General features: G+C 44.9%; 1 protein-coding gene and 1 pseudogene across 1 annotated transcript; both read right to left on the reverse strand.

Moving 5' to 3' along the window:
- Positions 1-1,916: 1,916 nt before the first annotated feature.
- On the reverse strand, positions 1,917-10,438 carry LOC106601598 (protein FAM117A). Its single transcript, XM_014193929.3, has 8 exons — positions 9,962-10,438; positions 6,512-6,657; positions 4,330-4,425; positions 3,970-4,083; positions 3,362-3,469; positions 3,005-3,188; positions 2,768-2,924; positions 1,917-2,685 (listed from the first exon to the last, which is right to left on the reverse strand). Exons 1-8 carry the CDS (start codon positions 10,077-10,079, stop codon positions 2,424-2,426), a joined length of 1,185 nt encoding a protein of 394 aa, XP_014049404.3. The 5' UTR covers positions 10,080-10,438; the 3' UTR covers positions 1,917-2,423.
- A 4,139-nt stretch (positions 10,439-14,577) lies between these two features.
- On the reverse strand, positions 14,578-17,867 carry LOC106601596 (glycoprotein-N-acetylgalactosamine 3-beta-galactosyltransferase 1-like; annotated as a pseudogene).
- Between the last annotated feature and the right edge of the window lie 1,301 nt (positions 17,868-19,168).

A 19,168-nucleotide genomic window follows, 5' to 3' on the forward strand; every position in this document is an offset into this window, starting at 1 on the left:
TGGAGGGCTGTGCGGCCCCCCAAAGAAATTCCACCCTACACCATGACTGACCCACCGCCAAACCGGTCATGCTGGAGGATGTTGCAGGCAGCAATCCCTCCATCAGTGCTCAGACTGTCCGCAATAGGCTGAGAGAGGCTGGACTGAGGGCTTGTAGGCCTGTTGTAAGGCAGGTCCTCACCGGCAACAACGTCGTCTATGGGCACAAACCCACCGTCGCTGGACCAGATAGGACTGACAAAAAGTGCTCTTCACTGATTTGTCTCACCAGGGGTGGTCAGATTTGCATTTATCGTTGAAGGAATGAGCGTTACACCGAGGCCTGTACTCTGGAGTGGGATTGATTTGGAGGTGGAGGGTCCGTCTGGGGTCAGTGTGTCACAGCATCATCGGACTGAGCTTGTTGTCATTGCAGGCAATCTTAACGCTGTGCGTTACAGGGAAGACATCCTCCTCCCTCATGTGGTACCCTTCCTGCAGGCTCATCCTGACATGACCCTCCAGCATGACAAAGCCACCAGCCATACTGCTCGTTCTGTGCATGATTTCCAGCAAGACAGGAATGTCAGTGTTCTGCCATGGCCAGTGAAGACCCCAGATCTCAATCCCATTGAGCACGTCTGGGACCTGTTGGATCGGAGGGTGAGGGCTAGGGCCATTCCCCCCAGAAATGTCTGGGAACTTGTCAGTGCCTTGATAGAAGAGTGGGGTAACATCTCACAGCAAGAACTGGCAAATCCGGTGCAGTCAATGAGGAGATGCACTGCAGTACTTAATGCAGCTGGTGGCCACACCAGATACTGACTGTTACTTTTGATCTTGACTCCCCTTTTGTTCAGGGACACATTGTTCCATTTCTGTTAGTCACATGTCTGTGGAACTTGTTCAGTTTGTGTCTCAGTTGTTGAATCTTATGTTCATACAAATATTTACACATGTTAAGTTTGCTGAAAATAAACGCAGTTGACAGTGAGAGGACGTTTCTTTTTGCTGAGTTTATGTTGCCCTAGAAGACTAAATAAACCCTTGCTCAACAGAATAATGTAATAGATCGATAGAATGAATGCTTCAATCTAGTTGACATTGGTACAGTTCTCTGTCATCTTTCGCGGAGAAAAGACATTTAGGGACTGGGGAGAAAATACAATAACGCAACAAAAAAATTATAAGGGAAAGATTTTCCGTCCAAATGACATCAGTTTGACCAGCTGCATGGGAAAAAAGCTGTGAAAACGACCCGTGTTTCTGATAAGATTTCAGTTCGGCTTTGATGCATTTTTTATGTAGTTGAAATACTATCAGCTTTTATGATGAAGACAGCACCTCTACAGATGTTATCTGAGCATTGCATTCTCTCAAGATGCATTAATAAATCATATTTCTGCACTCCTGTTCCAAATTTAGCCCTACATTTAGTGTATAATTTTACTGCAAGAAATGCTTAATTCTGCAGGAGTTATTATTAAGGCTATGTGAGAGGTTATAGACCTACAAGTCAGTGCCCAGATTTCACAGTTCCCTTGACATGCCATAGGCCTATTTGAAGTCCTGTCTTGTAATGACCCTCACAATCACACATAACACCCCTGTCATCCTCTTTTACCACTTAACCAAATATTTTCCAAACATTACTTTTCTGGCCCTCCCTTCTCTTTGTTTTCAACTGTCCTGTCGTAGCTTTTGTCTTATTGAATTTGAACTTCAACAATGTCCTTTTTGCCTCCGTGGATTGATGTTAACTTTTTCTGCCTGTTCCCAAAAGTATTATTTGGCGATTGGCTGTGTGGGCTATTTGGCGTGCCTACAGTTAAGCACTGAAGATTAGGTTTATGCACTAATACCAGATAGCCTAAAATAATGAAAGATGAACCTCAATGTAGCCTTTATAAATTGCACAATAATTACACATTTATGGATTTAAGGTATTGTTTCTCTTTATTCAACCAGCCTGCCACCCACCCGCCACACAATATTTAATGACTCTAAACCCGTCCACCCCGCGGATATAACCGCAGGTTATGAGTCAATCCGGGCATCACTAATTAGTACATCTCTGACTCCAAGCTCTAGCTATAACAAATCTAAGAGTATCAGAGCAAGGCCAAGTTGTGTAGAATAAAAATAATGTCACACACAAACATTTGTACAACTTATTTCCCCCCCCTAACCAAGGGGGCAAGTGACTATCACTGTACCCAGAGCAGCAAGTCCCTCTGAGAATCGGGATAGAACACCAATGACAGATTTGATCCTGATCCCACAGAGAACCCACTATAGAGGTCTCTCTTTTTGTTGATCTTAGGTGAATAGATCTGGAGGCTTGTCATAACAGTCCCAGACAAGGTGGTGGCAGCCATCTTGATTTAATCTCCTATTAGGATAAATCCATCCTCATTAGTCTGAGAACAACCCCATCTCCACAGTCACATGGTGGTTGTGTCCTGGAGGGGTCCACTCATGTAGCCACCAACCGAATGCCCAACTGTCTGGTAGGGGGCAGAGCCTTGACCTGAGCAGCCTGTGACAGGCGAGACTGACAGGCCGCGGAACAGGAGGTCCATGGAGGGCAGCAGGGGCTTGAGCAGACTGACAGGGCAGAAGGCAGAGCCTCCATGGGGAGTGAAATTCACCTTGTTGGGGTCAGGGCAGGATACCTGGAGGAGAGGCTCTCTCTGACAGGGAGACCTGGGGTTGAAGGACAGAAAGAGAGACGATTAGCCCAAATCATTTCTAATTACACAAAGTCTGTGTGCGTTTCAACACTCACATAGCCTCTTCACACACTACGCGTACTCGCTCACAGCCTTCAGGAGGCTCCCTCTGGAAGGAGTAGGTCTTGTTGGGACGAGGGGAGGAGGAGGGCTGCAACAGAGAGGGGTCCAGAACAACTGGAGAGGGGCACACGGTCTCACAGTCCACAGGGTCTGCACAGAGAGGAAAAAACATGATTTAAAAAGGTCCACTACGGTATTTAAGTCATTCAACAAACCATCCATTTACTCACCTGGCTCTCCCATGGGGCAGGGAGACTGAGATGGGGAGAGTAGAGCTGTGTTCAGGGCACAGGGAGACTCAGATGGAGAGAGCAAAGCAGAGTCGAACGATGCAGGGGAGGGCTCACTCTGGGTACCACTGCTGCACCTCTGGGCAGGAACTGGGGCTCTGTGGCCATCTGGGACATCCAGGATCTAACAGGGGAACAGGGAGAGGGTACGGTGAGGCTATGGGACACTGGCCACTGGAGAGAAATATGGGCTAACTGGCGGTCAATAGGGGAATCCAGTGGATCCATAGAGGGTTGAGATAATGAAACTAAGCCAGCCGGTACCCAAGCAGATTGGCTGTATTTAAACATGCTCACCTTGTGCTGGTCCTCAGGTGTCTCTGACACAAAGACCCCCTCCAGCTCCAGGTTCAGACCTTCCACACTGCGCCGCAGCCGAGGGGCCAACCTGCTCAGGGGCACCGTCTGGGGGGGGGGGGGGGGTCACCCAAGACACATGAAAATGGAGCACAGGAGTGTGTATGGTCTGATTTGATCTGTTCCACACAAAGGGGCTTGAGTGTAAGCGTATGTACCAAAGGCCATGTAGCTACGTGTATGAGTACGAGTGTATTCCTGTCAATGTGCATTCCTGTCATAGCGTGGCGATGGTGCAACCAGGCAGCTTGATGACACCAGCTCCTAAGAAAAGCAGTGCTGTTTTTCTAGCCCTGTTGCTAACGTCTCTCTACTCTGCCTGAGAAACTCAGAAGGCCAACCATCAGTGTTCTGTGTCAGTAAATACTCTGAACACCTCCTGGGTCCCACTGTCTGCATACATGACCTTACGTTACAGTCATCCAGGGGACATTCAAATTCAAAAATAACATTTTCAATTCAAGTAAACAAGTTGCAGTATCAATAAGGACGGGTTCAGAGTGCAAATCAAATCCACAGTATTATGGGGAGGGCTGTATAGGACGTACCTGTGTAGCGCCTGGTACATGGCCTCCAGGTAGGGGGTGGTGGGGACGCTCATATCCCCCAGAGGGAGGGGCGTGTCGGGAGCGCTTCTGCAGCTGGTGCTTGAGCTTAACCACCTGAGGCCAAGTCATAGAGGGGAAAGGACTTAGAAGAGACGCTTGTCTTTCAGAGGAAAGAATGAGGGGAGGAATAATTCAACTGGGATTGAGGGGTGTGACTGGCCGAGTCACCGCGGACAACAGGAGAGTAAAAATAGTCCCATCTGAGTTTTACTGGTGTATTGTGAGAATGATGTTTGATTGACAAGCTCCTGGTTAAAGGACCTTTTTTAGTAAACATTTACATTCAAAGGAAGTACTCACATCCCTCAAGTGTTCCGCGCTGCCCCATGATGCTGAGCGTTTGTGTCCGCCAACACTTCTTCTTCCCCGAGTCTCCTCTGCCCAGGAGCTGGGAGTCTATGGAAGGAGCAGGGTTGTTCTAGTAACCAGCCACACCTTTCTTATACAACTCTGCACACAACACACTTTCTGAAAAACTAAACTGACTTGAAAATAGTTTTTTGCTGTGGAAACTTTGCTGATTGGATTGAAGTCAGACAGCATTATGTTCTTGTCGATCATTTAACTACACAACTGGTAACTTTATCTACGAGTTCTAAGATTGACCTTTCAATAGAACATTACAGAGCAGTGAACCCGTTTTACTCTTCTCTCACAGTACAATTTACACCTATGGAAGTTAAACAGCACCCGAGCTACATGATTTGACTAGAGTACAGAAGCGGTGCCCTACAGCTGTCAGGCACACCTGCCAGTCACACAGCTGTGCAGAGGCAGACATGCAGGCGAGGAGTAAACCACTGTTGCTGAGAACACCCCCTACAAATGAGTAAAACAAGAACCACAGCAATGCAAATACACAAGTATCACACAACAGCTACAGCAAAAATGACTACAACAGCACAGACACAGTTTAACACAAAACATGTGGTGACAGCTGTATTCACACAGAATAGGAGACCGCCACAGAGTTTGGGTAATCAACATGGTGACATCCTGTGCTGTCCCTCCTTCATTCATCACAACTGAGCTCCATGTCTTCACATGCCTGAGGAGGAGGAAGAAGAGAGGACAGTGGAGCGTTCCTACCGACATAGGCCCCACTCCTCTAATGCCCACAAGCCCTGGGGTGAGCGTTGCTGGCAGACGGGAGGATGTGGGTGTGTGGCGGTCTATCTGCTGAGCTGCCCTCCCTCGTCTCCACACTCCTGCTTCACACACAGCCTGGACAGGATCCTCTTGCTGATGCCCAATTTCTCAACATCAATTTCTTTTTTCTGTTCTGCCTCCCCCTAACTTAGCTATTTTCTCTGGGTCTCCTCTCCTCCAAATGCAGGTTCCTCTCCAGGTCACGTTTCCCCAAAATGCAGTCTTCTCTCTGGGTCTAGTCTCCTAGAGCTCTCAATCCTCTCACAGAGTTCCACACTGATGTCATGACACACAGTAGTGTAACAGAGTCGGTCCCGGGCTATAAACGACAAAAAACCTTGACGCCATCTTCCGCCCTATCTGGTGGAGCCGTGGTCAGACACCGTGGCTAAATGTGTCACGGAGGGACAGACAGTTACCCAACCTTGTCGGTGTAGTGTTACTGCTCCCTAAACCCCCCCCCCCCCCCCCCCCTCCCCCCTCCACCAAACATGACCGGAGAGATCACGGGACACAAGGCTATAAAAAGATCCGGTCAAAAGGTGATGGAATGTTCTGGGTGTCTAACGCTTTGAATGCCAGTTCAGCCTTGTGTTTGATTTGATGTATATTTACTTTTAAATATTACAAAGGGGTTTTGAACCTGTTACTACAAATTCTTTAGATTGGGTATCTCTTAAGTCTGTGTGTTTGTGGCAGAGGGGAACTCCCCCAAATCCACAAGAAGCTGGTTGTATGGGGAAAAAGTGACAGTTTCATTACTGAAGAAAGGAGATAATGGCAGACAATAGAAGACAGTTATATCATCTTAAATAAAGCAATAAGGGGGGGAGGGGTCTGTTCTGTACAATAGAGGACAGGGGGGTTGTTCAGTATAAAACTGTGTCAAGATTGAGGGCACAGTGGTGGAGTGTGGTTAGGTTAGCCCAGGCTTTGTGCACTAGATGAGGGGTGGATACAGTAGGGGGGAGGTTGAAGAGACAGCAGAGGATGAAGAGAACAAAACAACTGTTTCCAGTTGGCTGCCTTCCACTGCTCCTCAGCTTCAGAATGGAACTGCTAGACACCTGCAGCACCAGCCTCAGATAGCTCACTTGGTCTTTATATTACACAATAGGACAACAGTGTTTATAACACACATTTTCATAGATTAGAAGTCTGGCCATTGTAAGCAACAACGGTGACAAATTGAATGGGGAGCAACAAACGGCTTTTAAGCAATATCAATACAGGCTTGACAAGAGTATATTCCTCTCTGTTTCAGATCTATGGGAGTTAATGGCTGTTAATGTTAAATTCACATTTGGGCTGTGACTGAGTCCGGTGAGTTTACCTGCGTGGCCTTGTCATTGACACAGGTGACTCCTTGGCTCTCTGCCTCCTTGGGCCACCGGCCCTGCAGATATGGTCCAACAATTGTATCCAGGGACAGGGTGCGACGAATGGTCGGCTTTGGGGGGCGAGACTTGCTCCTGTCGCCTTAAGGAAACAGCCAAAAGACATCACATTTACTGATATGAAACGTGTCTGCTTTATACTGTGAGTGTGTGATGAGGTCAATATTTGTAACAGAAGACAGATGCTAATCTTGTATGGAGGGCTGTTTTGTGCGACGGTGCCCCAGTTTGACAGCATATTGGTCTGACAAACTCAACGCTCAGGCTACCGGTGCAACGTAGTTGGAACAAATAGTCACAACATAAAGGAGGCTCAAAACTACTTTAGCACCAGCAGGAGTTCATAAAATGCCCCCCCTTGCAGAGGTTTGGTAAGCTCGTAGTACAAGTAGGTGTGTATTGGCAGCTCTTTGTAAGTAATCTCTGGCAGGTGTGAGCCAAGCCACTGAGCCTACAGCAAAGCCCTCCAAAGACATGTTGCACAAGACTGGCAACGATTCTACTGCTGAAACCTATTCCCCAACTCATACCACTTCCCTCCACCCCACTTCCCAGGGCAGACAGGATGTATAAATAAACACCACAGAACAAGCACTCGAGTTACTGGTGCATCATTACAGTGTTCTGTTGAAACACACTGTGGAATTACAGGCCACAGGGCCCAAAACAAAGGTCCCTTTAAACCTCTATTGACATTGGCACATGAGAGGGCACAGAGGTAGGTAGTGTAATAAAATATTACACTCTTAAAACACCTTTAGAGAGTTCAGGAACAATTAGAGCTGGGGAAATAAAAAGAAAAATAACACTGACCACTTATCAAGGATATTTTACTGATTAAAATAATCACGATAAGTATTCTATACAAAATATATGCGATGTTTGATAGGTGTCACCAAAACTGATGCGTTAAATAGAAAATGTGCTTACTCTGGCTCTAGCCAACAGCTCAAAGATACAGTGCGGGTAGGGTGGTCTACACAATGGGATTAAAATGGATAAGAGCGAGAATATTTGTATTTGTCAAACGGCAGCCAAGCATCAATCACGTCACCAGAATAAAATCCTCTATCTACTGGAATGGAGGATCAAGATCACCATGCACTTCCATCACCTTGTGAAGTTCAGAACTTATTCCATCTGTAGCCTAATAAACTATGGTTTCCCCGAGTAATAATGGGAGGACCACACAACATATCATCTCGACTCCAAGTTCACTTCAATATGATGGTTATTGAGTGGAGGCTGGTGGGAGGAGATATAGGAGGACGGGCTCATTGTAATGGCTGTAACGGAATGAATGGAACAGAGTCATACATGTAGTTTCCATATATTTGATGTGTATGATACTGTTCCATTTATACCATTCCAGTCTTTACAATGAGACCGTCCTCCTACAGCACCTCCCACCAGCCTCCACTGTGGTTATTATATCAATATTTGCTAATAAAGGCATTTCAACCAGTATTTCTCTCATAATACATTTTACTGACAAAAAGATCCCACCATGTCGAACGAACAAATAACCTGTCGGCATTTATAAAATTGTACCGAAACAACCTGTAGTGACTTATTATTTTTTATGGTACTACTTTAGTCGCATTAATACTGTGGATGGAAAAGTGGTTAATCAAATCGTATTAGTCACATGAGCCGAATACAACAGGTGTAGACCTCACAGTGAAATGCTTACTTACAAGTCCTTAACCAACAATGCAGTTAAGAAAAATAAGAATAAGAAATAAAAGTAACAAGTAATTAAAAAGCAGCAGTAAAATAACAATAGCGAGAATATACACAGGGGGGTACCGGTACAGAGTCAATTTGCGGGTGTGCCGGTTAGTCAAGGTAATATGCACATGTAGGTAGAGTTATTAAAGTGACTACGCATAGACGATAACAACAGAGAGTAGCAGCAGTGTAAGGGGGGGGGGGGGGGGGGTGCAAATAGTCTGGGTAGCCATTTGATTAGCTGTTCAGGAGTCTTATGGCTTGGGGGTAGAAGCTGTTTAGAAGCCTCTTGGACCTAGACTTGGCGCTCCGGTACCGCTTGCCGTGCGGTAGCAGAGAGAACAGTCTATGACTAGAGTGGCTGGAGTCTTCCTCTGACACCGCCTGGTATAGAGGTACTGGATGGCAGGAAGCTTGGCCCCAGTGATGTACTGGGCCGTTCGTACTACCCTCTGAAGTGCCTTGCGGTCGGAGGCCGAGCAGTTGCAATACCAGGCAGTGATGCAGCCAGTCAGGATGCTCTCGATGGCACAGCTGTAGATCCTTTTGAGGATCTGAGGACCCATGTCTCCTGAGGTGGAATAGGTTTTGTTGTGCCCTCTTCACGACGGTCTTGGTGTGTGTGGACCATGTTAGTTTGTTAGGGATGTGGACACCAAGGAACTTGAAGCACTCAACTTGCTCCACTGCAGCCCCGTCGATGAGAATGGGGGCGTGCTCAGTCCTCTTTTTACCTGTAGTCCACAATCATCCCCTTTGTCTTGATCACGTTGGGAGAGGTTGTTGTCCTGGCACCACACGGCCAGGTCTCTGACCTCCTCCCTATAGGCTGTCTCATCGTTGTCAGTGATCAGGCCTACCATTGATGTGTCATCGGAAAATGTAATGGTGGTGTTGGAGTCGTGCCTGGTCATGCGTGAACAGGAGTACAGGAGTGGACTGAACATGCACCCCTGAGGGTCCCCTGTGTTGAGGATCAGCGTGGCGGATGTGTTGTTACCTACCCTTACCACCTGGGGGTGGCCCGTCAGGAAGTCCAGGATCCAGTTGCAGAGGAAGGTGTTTAGTCCCAGGGTCCTTAGCTTAGTGATGAGCTTTGAGGGCACTACGGTATTTAACGCTGAGCTGTAGTCAATGAATAGCATTCTCACATAGGTGTTCCTTTTACTGAGAACTCTTTTTGATGCCATTCCAATCATTTGTGATGTAATAAAACATGGATGTAACTGACTGAGAACTCTTTATATGAGGATGTTCCAGTTGTGGTGGAACTGTAATAATGAATTGGAAAAAACATGACAGTATTCTCAAATTAAGTAGCACATTTCTGCTTTTATAGGGTCCTACAGAGAACCACATCAAAACACATGCTTGAGCAGGATGGGGGATGGCTGACGCATGGTGGAAATTAGGCTATATTCACTGAAAGTCGGTGGTCTGTTTAGAAAAATTGAGGCTAGAGGCTCCTGCACGTAAACTAGACCCATGTAGCTAAGCCGTAAGATACTATAACAGTTAATCATAATAGATAGTCCACATACTCGTTAGACTAGTGATAGACAGCAATAACAATGCAAACTCTAGCGACATTCCCACCATAGTGTAATATTTGGCAAGTGACATTATTTGGCACCAAAATGAGAATTTTTATTTACCAGTCTTGGAATCTTTGCAGCGCGGTTGTGCTTTGTTGTGAAGCTGGAAGGGGACAGTGGCTCGAAGTGGTTGTAGACAAGGGGTGCCCCCCCGAGCCGCTTCACTTCTGCACGACATCCCCCCAAGTGTAAAATGAAGCAGCCGAAAACACTTCGACTTCAACAGGCAACCGTATCAAAGCTCACAATCAGTAGTTTTAGCGACCTCTTCTTCAGTTTAAATTGGCCAGTATTTCAATATTTATTTATGGTAAGTATCCAACATGGTTAGCTTCTCGCTAGCAGCCAGCCTTCTTTTGTGATGACCATGATTTCCTCCAACTTTTCTCTCGAACTAAAATAAATAAATAATCTCTAAAATATTAGCCCTGCATTTAGTTCACAATTAAACTATTAAATGCCCAACCTGATCATCCACCGTTGGCTATTATAACTTTACTTTATGTAAACTATCAGGCTACACAGTTGACAAAATATTGCCAAATCTTGTATCTGAAACTGACAACAGCTAAATTCTCGTGTCCAATTTACTTACAAGTGGGCGAGGCGAATGACACATTCTTGATCTGGTTGGGTACTGAAAAATACGACTTAATTTCTATTGGTCATAAACTCTATCTATCTATCTATCTATCAAGGGTCTGCCCTCGAAAGTCATAATGTTCCCTCCCAGTTTATTAAATCTCAAACCAGCAGCGTACACCAGGGCCTCCCACTCCTACCTTCGCCCACACAATACATTCACACACATTCCTCTTTAATGTTCGAACATTATGGATTTAATCCTTATCAACACTGATAAAAAAAAATATAAAAGCAACATGCAACAATTTCTAAGATTTTAGTTTGTTAGTTCATATAAGGAAATCAGTCAATTGAAATAAATGAATTAGGCCCTAATCTATTGATGCCACATGACTGGGAATACAGATATGCATTTGTTGTTCACAGATACCTTAAAAAAAAGGGTGGGGTGTGGATCAGAAAACCAGTCAATATCTGGTGTGACCATTTCCCTCACACAGAGTGACACATCTCCTTCGCATATAATTGATCAGGCCTGTTACCCTACTCCTCTTCAATGGCTGTGCAAAGTTTCTGGATATTGGCGGGAACTGGAACACACTGCCGTATACGTCGATCCAGAGCATACCAAACATGCTCAATGGGTGACATGTCTGGTGAGTATGCAGGCCATGGAAGAACTGAGACAGTTTCAGCATCCAGGAATTGTGTGCAGATCCTTGCAACATAGGGCCATGCATTATCATGATGAAATATGAGGTGGTGGTGGCAGCAGATGAACGGCACGACAATGGGCCTCAGGATCTCGTCACGGTATAGCTGTGCATTCAAATTGCCATCGATAAAATGCAAATGTGTTTGTTGTCCTTAGCTTATGCCTTCCCATACCATAACCCCACCGCCATCATGGGATATTCTGTTCACAACATAGACATCAGCAAACCGTTCACCCACACAACGTCATACATGCCGTCTGCACGGTACAACTGAAACCGGGATTCATCCATGACGAGCACACTTCTCCAGCGTGCCAATGGCCATCGAAGGTGAGCATTTATCCACTGAAGTCGGTTACGAAACCAAACTGCAGTCAGGTCACGACCCTGGTGTGGACGACGAGCACGCAGATGAACTTCCCGAGATGGTTTCTGACAGTTTGAGCAGAAATTCTTCGGTTGGGCAAATCCAGTTTCATCAGCTGTCCGGTTGGTTGGTCTAAGACGAGCCCGCAGGTGAAGAAGCCGAATGTGGAGGTCCTGGGTTGGTGTGGTTACACGTGGTCTGTGGTTGTGAAGCCGGTTGGACATACTGCCAAATTCTCTAAGACGACGTTGAGGTGGGTAATAGTAAAGAAATGAACATTAAATTCTCTGGCACAGCTCTGGTGGACATTCCTGCAGTATGCATGGCAATTGCACGCTCCCTCAAAACTTGAGACATGTGTGGCATTGCGTTGTGTGTAAAATCTGCACATTTTAGAATGGCATTTTATTGTCCCCATACAAGGTGCACCTGTATAATGATCATGTTGTTTAATAAGCTTCTTGATAATCATCCACCTGACAGGTGTGGCATATCTTGGAAAAGGAGAAATTCTCACTAACAGGGACGTAAACACATTTGTGCACAACATTTGAGAGAGAGAAGTTTTTTTGTGCATATGGAAAATGTCTGGGATCTTTTATTTCAGCTAATGAAACATGGGACCAACACTTTACATGTTGCATTTATATTTTTGTTTTGTATATAATTTATCAAGACATTGTCAATATTGGATCAACTTGAGTGTTAAAAAGGCCTATATACAAGCCAGAATGTTCATGACCTGATTTGGAGTTCTGTTCAGATCTTGCAACTTGCCCATAGATCTACCAATTTATGTTAGCTGATGCTGCTGAAGTAAGACATTGAAAATCAGAGCTCTTATCATATATTCTGAAAAAACATGACGCAAAAGACCTGCGTTGGAGAAGAAAATGAAAATCAAATGCCCAGTAACGCTTCAGTGATCTGTGGGCTCCAAAGGGCCTCTTATACAGTTCAAACTACCCGGGTTGAGATTAATTTTTTTTTTTTTAAATAAATAATAATAATAATAATATATATATATATATATATATATATATATATATATATATATATACACTGCTCAAAAAAATAAAGGGAACACTTAAACAACACATCCTAGATCTGAATGAAAGAAATAATCTTATTAAATACTTTTTTCTTTACATAGTTGATTGTGCTGACAACAAAATCACACAAAAAGAATCAATGGAAATCCAATTTATCAACCCATGGAGGTCTGGATTTGGAATCACACTCAAAATTAAAGTGGAAAACCACACTACAGGCTGATCCAACTTTGATGTAATGTCCTTAAAACAAGTCAAAATGAGGCTCAGTAGTGTGTGTGGCCTCCACGTGCCTGTATGACCTCCCTACAACACCTGGGCATGCTCCTGATGAGGTGGCAGATGGTCTCCTGAGAGATCTCCTCCCAGACCTGGACTAAAGCATCCGCCAACTCCTGGACAGTCTGTGGTGCAACGTGGCGTTGGTGGATGGAGCGAGACATGATGTCCCAGATGTGCTCAATTGGATTCAGGTCTGGGGAACGGGCGGGCCAGTCCATAGCATCAATGCCTTCCTCTTGCAGGAACTGCTGACACACTCCAGCCACATGAGGTCTAGCATTGTCTTGCATTAGGAGGAACCCAGGGCCAACCGCACCAGCATATGGTCTCACAAGGGGTCTGAGGATCTCATCTCGGTACCTAATGGCAGTCAGGCTACCACTGGCGAGCACATGGAGGGCTGTGCGGCCCCCCAAAGAAATGCCACCTCACACCATGACTGACCCACCACCAAACCGGTCATGCTGGAGGATGTTGCAGGCAGCAGAACGTTCTCCACGGCGTCTCCAGACTCTGTCACGTCTGTCACATGTGCTCAGTGTGAACCTGCTTTCATCTGTGAAGAGCACAGGGCGCCAGTGGCGAATTTGCCAATCTTGGTGTTCTCTGGCTAATGCCAAACGTCCTGCACGGTGTTGGGCTGTAAGCACAACCCCCACCTGTGGACGTCGGGCCCTCATACCACCCTCATGGAGTCTGTTTCTGACCGTTTGAGCAGACACATGCACATTTGTGGCCTGCCGGTTGGTCATTTTGCAGGGCTCTGGCAGTGCTTCTCCTGCTCCTCCTTGCACAAAGGCGGAGGTAGCGGTCCTTCTGCTGGGTTGTTGCCCTCCTACGGCCTCCTCCACGTCTCCTGATGTACTGGCCTGTCTCCTGGTAGTGCCTCCATGCTCTGGACACTACACTGACAGACACAGCAAACCTTCTTGCCACAGCTCGCATTGATGTGCCATCCTGGATGAGCTGCACTACCTGAGCCACTTGTGTGGGTTGTAGACTCCGTCTCATGCTACCACTAGAGTGAAAGCACCGCCAGCATTCAAAAGTGACCAAAACATCAGCCAGGAAGCATAGGAACTGCGAAGTGGTCTGTGGTCCCCACCTGCAGAACCACTCCTTTATTGGGGGTGTCTTGCTAATTGCCTATAATTTCCAACTGTTGTCTATTCCATTTGCACAACAGCATGTGAAATTTATTGTCAATCAGTGTTGCTTCCTAAGTGGACAGTTTGATTTCACAGAAGTGCGATTGACTTGGAGTTACATTGTGTTGTTTAAGTGTTCCCTTTATTTTTTTGAGCAGTGTATATCATCTTTTTTTAAATCGCACAAACCAATTTGTAACCTCAGCTAACGTAGTATGTCGCTGGAAGACAGTATTTTAACCATATAATTAGGAATTAGAATAGTATTTAATAGGATCTCTATGCCTTTAATGACAGACTCAATGTATGAATACATACTGTAACTAGGCAAATATCCAGACTAGATCATGATGAATTGGTTTGAACTAGCATGGACCTTATCAAAGACTTTAGTAACAATATTGGTTTTAATGTTTGCAAGACACCTCTTTACAAGAGAATGACATCATTAATTACAGTGTGAGCATGTATATTATTATTTATTATCAGGGATGTCACTGTCAAATCCATAGAAAGGGGTCTCTGCTTATCCCTCTCTGGTCTCACCCAGCTTTGGGCTGTGGCCACCAACTGGACTGAGATGGTACAGGAAGTAATCTAGCATGCACATTCTGACTGGCTCGACGTAATGGAAGGATACAGTTGAATTGGAGCAACAGTCTGGACCCTGACAGAGAGGGAGAAAGAAATTAAAAACAGATGAGCAGGAAGCTCAATGGCACTGAAGGGAGGTCATTTGATATGTGTTGTACTGAGAGTGTAGACCTACTTACCACTTTGGAAGGGTAATAGTTGTACTGGTGGAACCATTTGGGCAGTGTGTCTTTGGTACAGAGAAGTTTACCCAGCCACAGGGGGTGGAAGGTTTCCCTGTGCTGGAGGTCTCTAGAGTCCCCTGCTGGGACTCCCAGCTTCTGGAGGCAGAAGCCCAGCAGTAGGTCCTCTGCAGAGGTGGACTGGCTGCAGGTTCCATGATGCAGGGCCCTGACATAGCGGCTCACAGACTCGCGGCTCAGCACCACCACTCATGTAGCCTTGAGAGACAAAGCGGCGAAAACGTCTGCCCAGATACACAGGCTGGTCTGGGCTGAACCGAGACAGGAGCAGACGCAAGTTTTCCACTATTACATAGGTGTCATCATCAGCTTTGAGGAACCAGTCAGCCTTGTCTAGGTATCTGGAAATGGAGGGAAAGAGGAGCGGTCAAAGACAGAAGGTAGAGTTTGTCTCCTTCACCAGCACATACAAATACACATAGTGGTTTCAGAACACATTCACACCCCTTGACCTTTCCAACATTTTGTTGTGTTACAGCCTGAATTTAAAATGGATTAATTTGAGATTGTGTGTTACTGGTTTACACACAACACCATAATGTTTTAGTGGAATTATATTTTTAGAAATCTATGACAAGACTTAATGGCATAATGGCTGTCTAGCAATGATCAACAATCAACAAAACTTAAAGATCTTTAAAAAGAATCATGTACAAATATTGTACAATCCAGGTGTACAAAGTCCTTAGAGACTTACCCAGAAAAACTCACAGCTGTAATCACTGCCAAATATGATTCTAACATGTATTGACTCCGGTGTGTGACTACTCATGGAAACGAGATAATGTCTTTAGAAATGTTTGCAAATTTATGTGACATTGTGTGTAGATGGGTGACCAAAAAAAGAGCATCTTTACATAGGTCACCTGACTGACAGTCTGTCATCAGCCCATCCATCCACATTGCACTACATACATTCAGTGCATTTAGAAAGTATTCAGACCCCTTCACTTTTTCATACGTTACAGCCTTATTCTAAAATTGATTAAATAGTTTATTTTCTTCATCAATCTACACACAATACTCCATCACAAAACAAAAACAGATTTTTATAAATATTTGCAAATGTATAAAATATAAACTGAAATATTACATTTGCATAAGTATTTAGACCCTTTGTTGAAGCACCTTTGGCAGCAATTACAGCCTCGAGTCTTCTTGGGTATGACGCTAAAAGCTTGGCAAACCTGTATTTGGGGAGTTTCTCACATTCTTCTCTGCAGATCCTCTCAAGCTGTCAGGTTGGATGAGGAGCGTCGCTGCACAGCTATATTCATGTTCGATCAGGTTAAAGCCTGGGATCTGGCTAGGCCACTTAAGAACATTGAGACCCTGTCCCGAAGCCACTCCTGCAATGCCTTGGCTGTGTGCTCAGGGTCTTTGTCCTGTTGGAAGGTGAACCTTCGACCAAGTCTGAGGTCCTGAGCACTCTGGAGCAGGTTTTCATCAAGGATCTCTCTGTACTTTGCGCCGTTCATCTTTCCTTTCCCTCGATACTGACTAGTCTCCCTGTCACTGAAAAAAATCCCCACAGCATGATGCTTCCATCAGACGTGAAGCTTGGCATTCAGGCCAAAGAGTTCAATCTTGGTTTCATCAGACCAGAGAATCTAGTTTCTCATGGTCTGAGAGTCCTTTAGGTGTCTTTTGGAAAACTTCAAGCGAGCTGTCATGTGTGTTTTACTGAGGAGTGGTTTCCATCTGGCCACTCAACCATAAATAACTGATTGGTGGAGTGCTGCAGAGATGGTTGTCCTTCTGGAAGATTCTCCCACCTCCACAGAGAAACTCTGGAGCTCTGTCAGAGTGACCATCGGGTTCATGGTCACCTCCCCCGAATGCTCAGTTTGGCCAGGCGGCTAGCTCTAGTGAGAGTCTTGGTGGTTCAAAACTTCTTCCATTTAAGAAAGATAGAGGCCACTGTGTTCTTGGGGATCTTCAATGCTGCAGAAATGTTGTGACCCTTTCTCAGATCTGTGCCTCAACACAATCCCATTTCAGAGCTCTACGGACAATTCCTACGAGCTCATAGCTTGGTTTTGCTCTGACATGCACTGTCAACTGTGGGACCTTATATAGACAGGTGTGTGGCTTTCCAAATCATGCCCAATCAATTGAATGTACCACAGGTGGACTCCAATTAAGTTGTAGAAACATCTCAAGGATAATCAATGAAAACAGGATGCACCTGAGCTCAATTTCGAGTCTCATAGCAAAGGGTCTGAATACTTTTGTAAATAAGGTGTTTCAGTTTAAGGTATTTGCAAACATTTCTAAAAAACCTGTTTTCACTTTGTCATTATAGGATATTGTGTGTATATTTAATTTAATCAATTTTAGAATACAGCTGTTACAGAACAAAATGTGGAAAAATGTAAAAGGTCTGAATACTTTCCAAATGCACTGTAGATCTCCCATATCACATGGATACCACTAGACCACCAGAATCATGTCCTCCATCAATGTGAGAGAGATTAGGAGAACATACTGGTGTTGTGGGAGCATTGCCCGTCATGCAATTAGTTGTAAGTGGCCATGGTCTTATTGTACAGGTTGGCCCGTCCCTCCTCTGTTGCCAGACCCAGCACGGTCCCAGGGAACAGGAGGTCCGGCTTAGAGCTCATGAAGAGCAGTGTGTCACAGTGAGGCCCCCAGGTGTTCACTATGTGTTTAGCTCTGGTCCACAGAGTCTGGGGTGAGGTAAACACCCAGCAGAGCAGTCAACCCGAAGAGGGGGAGGGGGGCAATGGCGAGAGGACTGAGGCATTAGTGGCAACAGCAGAGTCGTGTACTGAGAGAGAGAGAGAGAGAGAGAAATATGATCATGTGGCTGAGTGTATTGGAGATATTCAGAGAGGTGTAAAAAATACTGTAGCTCCAATTTACCTGAAGGGAGCTCACCCAAGAGGCTGCTGGTCCGTGAGGGCAAGGGCACTGTCTCCTGAGAGATCTGATAAGCTCTGTAGTAAGCAATGGCCATGAAACAGAGACAGAACCCCAACACAAAGCCAGCACAGAACGTAAAATCCAAGAGCCTGGAAGGCTTTGAAGTGGACTTTGACATAATCATCTGCACAAGACAAAATCATATTGTAAAAGTAATGTCTAGGTTTACAAAAAAGAGCATTCGCAGACTAAGTCAAACAAAAACCAATCTGGTTTATAAGAAGTTGCAACAAGGAGACACATCCAGCACAGAAAATGTCTAACTGACATCTTGGAGACTGGCCCTTTATATACTAATCAGACAGCACCAAATGTTCGAGTCACAAACGTGGGCATTCAATTGTGTAGGCAATACCACACACACAGAAGAAAAAAAAACTAAACGTCCCTCGTCTGTCACGAATGTTGAATACAATTATTGGAACGTACTCTGATGATTGGGTGTTGGTCGTTCAGCTAGTCAGAATATTACAAAATATCCACAGGAAAGTATTAAACAGACTTCAAAACATGGCTCCGTGTGTGGCAATCAAGATGTGTTTGCTCATGACTGAACACACGAGATGGATGTACATGATTCTGCAGTGCTTTGCTTCAGACTGTATACCAAGAATTGGTATCAAAGTCTGATTTATTAAGCTATGGAAACACCAGCCCAAGAAGCTTGTAGTTCGTCAAAACAGAAGGCAGTGACTTGGTCAGCTGCTACAGAATCACACAGTGTTATAAATACAATACTAGAGTGAATAATAAGTGTGTCCTTGTACATCGTCTGGCATCACCCACTATCAACAGATATGATAGTAATCCATAACATAACAGTCTATTGACCATCAACCCACACCTTGAGTGTCACAAACACTGGAAGTCATGTGTATTACGAAAGGGAAAATATAAATATGCTAAACATAGTGTTAATCCCTCTAAACTAAATATGAACTTTAGTGATCTAAATGTCCCATTACCAACATGCATAGACCTACAAATCAATCCTAAATCTTACATTTGGTTTTACAAAGTTCTATCAAACATACCAGCCCTCTGCCTTCCAGAAACAGAACAATGACCTGATGTGACTGTTAATTGGACACCCCCCCCCTGCAGACACACTGCCCACCAATTGATTGATTGGGGACACATTAGTAAATGGACCACTAGATGGTGCCATAGAGCACCTTGTAAACATTCAAACCTGGGCTTAGTTTATCAAAATTGATCCATCTGGATTTCACCTTTTGTACAGGATTAAATGCATAGAAATATATTGAATGGAAAGGTATCCACATTCAAGGTAATGATTTGTCCATTCTATTTATTCTATTTCTGTGCATTTAA

The sequence above is a fragment of the Salmo salar genome, chromosome 06 (genome assembly GCF_965601325.2).
Source record: "Salmo salar chromosome 06, fSalSal1, whole genome shotgun sequence".
In the NCBI taxonomy this organism is placed as follows: domain Eukaryota; kingdom Metazoa; phylum Chordata; class Actinopteri; order Salmoniformes; family Salmonidae; genus Salmo; species Salmo salar.

What these genes read in the sequence shown, in the direction of transcription:
- LOC106601598 (XM_014193929.3), bottom strand. Translation starts at nt 10,079, where the DNA reads ATGTCGTGCAGAAGTGAAGCGGCTCGGGGGGGCACCCCTTGTCTACAA. An exon ending in ATGTACCAGGCGCTACACAG is followed by an intron (nt 3,470 to 3,969) that starts GTACGTCCTATA and finishes CCCCCCCCCCAG; the next exon opens with ACGGTGCCCCTGAGCAGGTT. An exon ending in CTGCCCCATGGGAGAGCCAG is followed by an intron (nt 2,925 to 3,004) that starts GTGAGTAAATGG and finishes CTCTCTGTGCAG; the next exon opens with ACCCTGTGGACTGTGAGACC.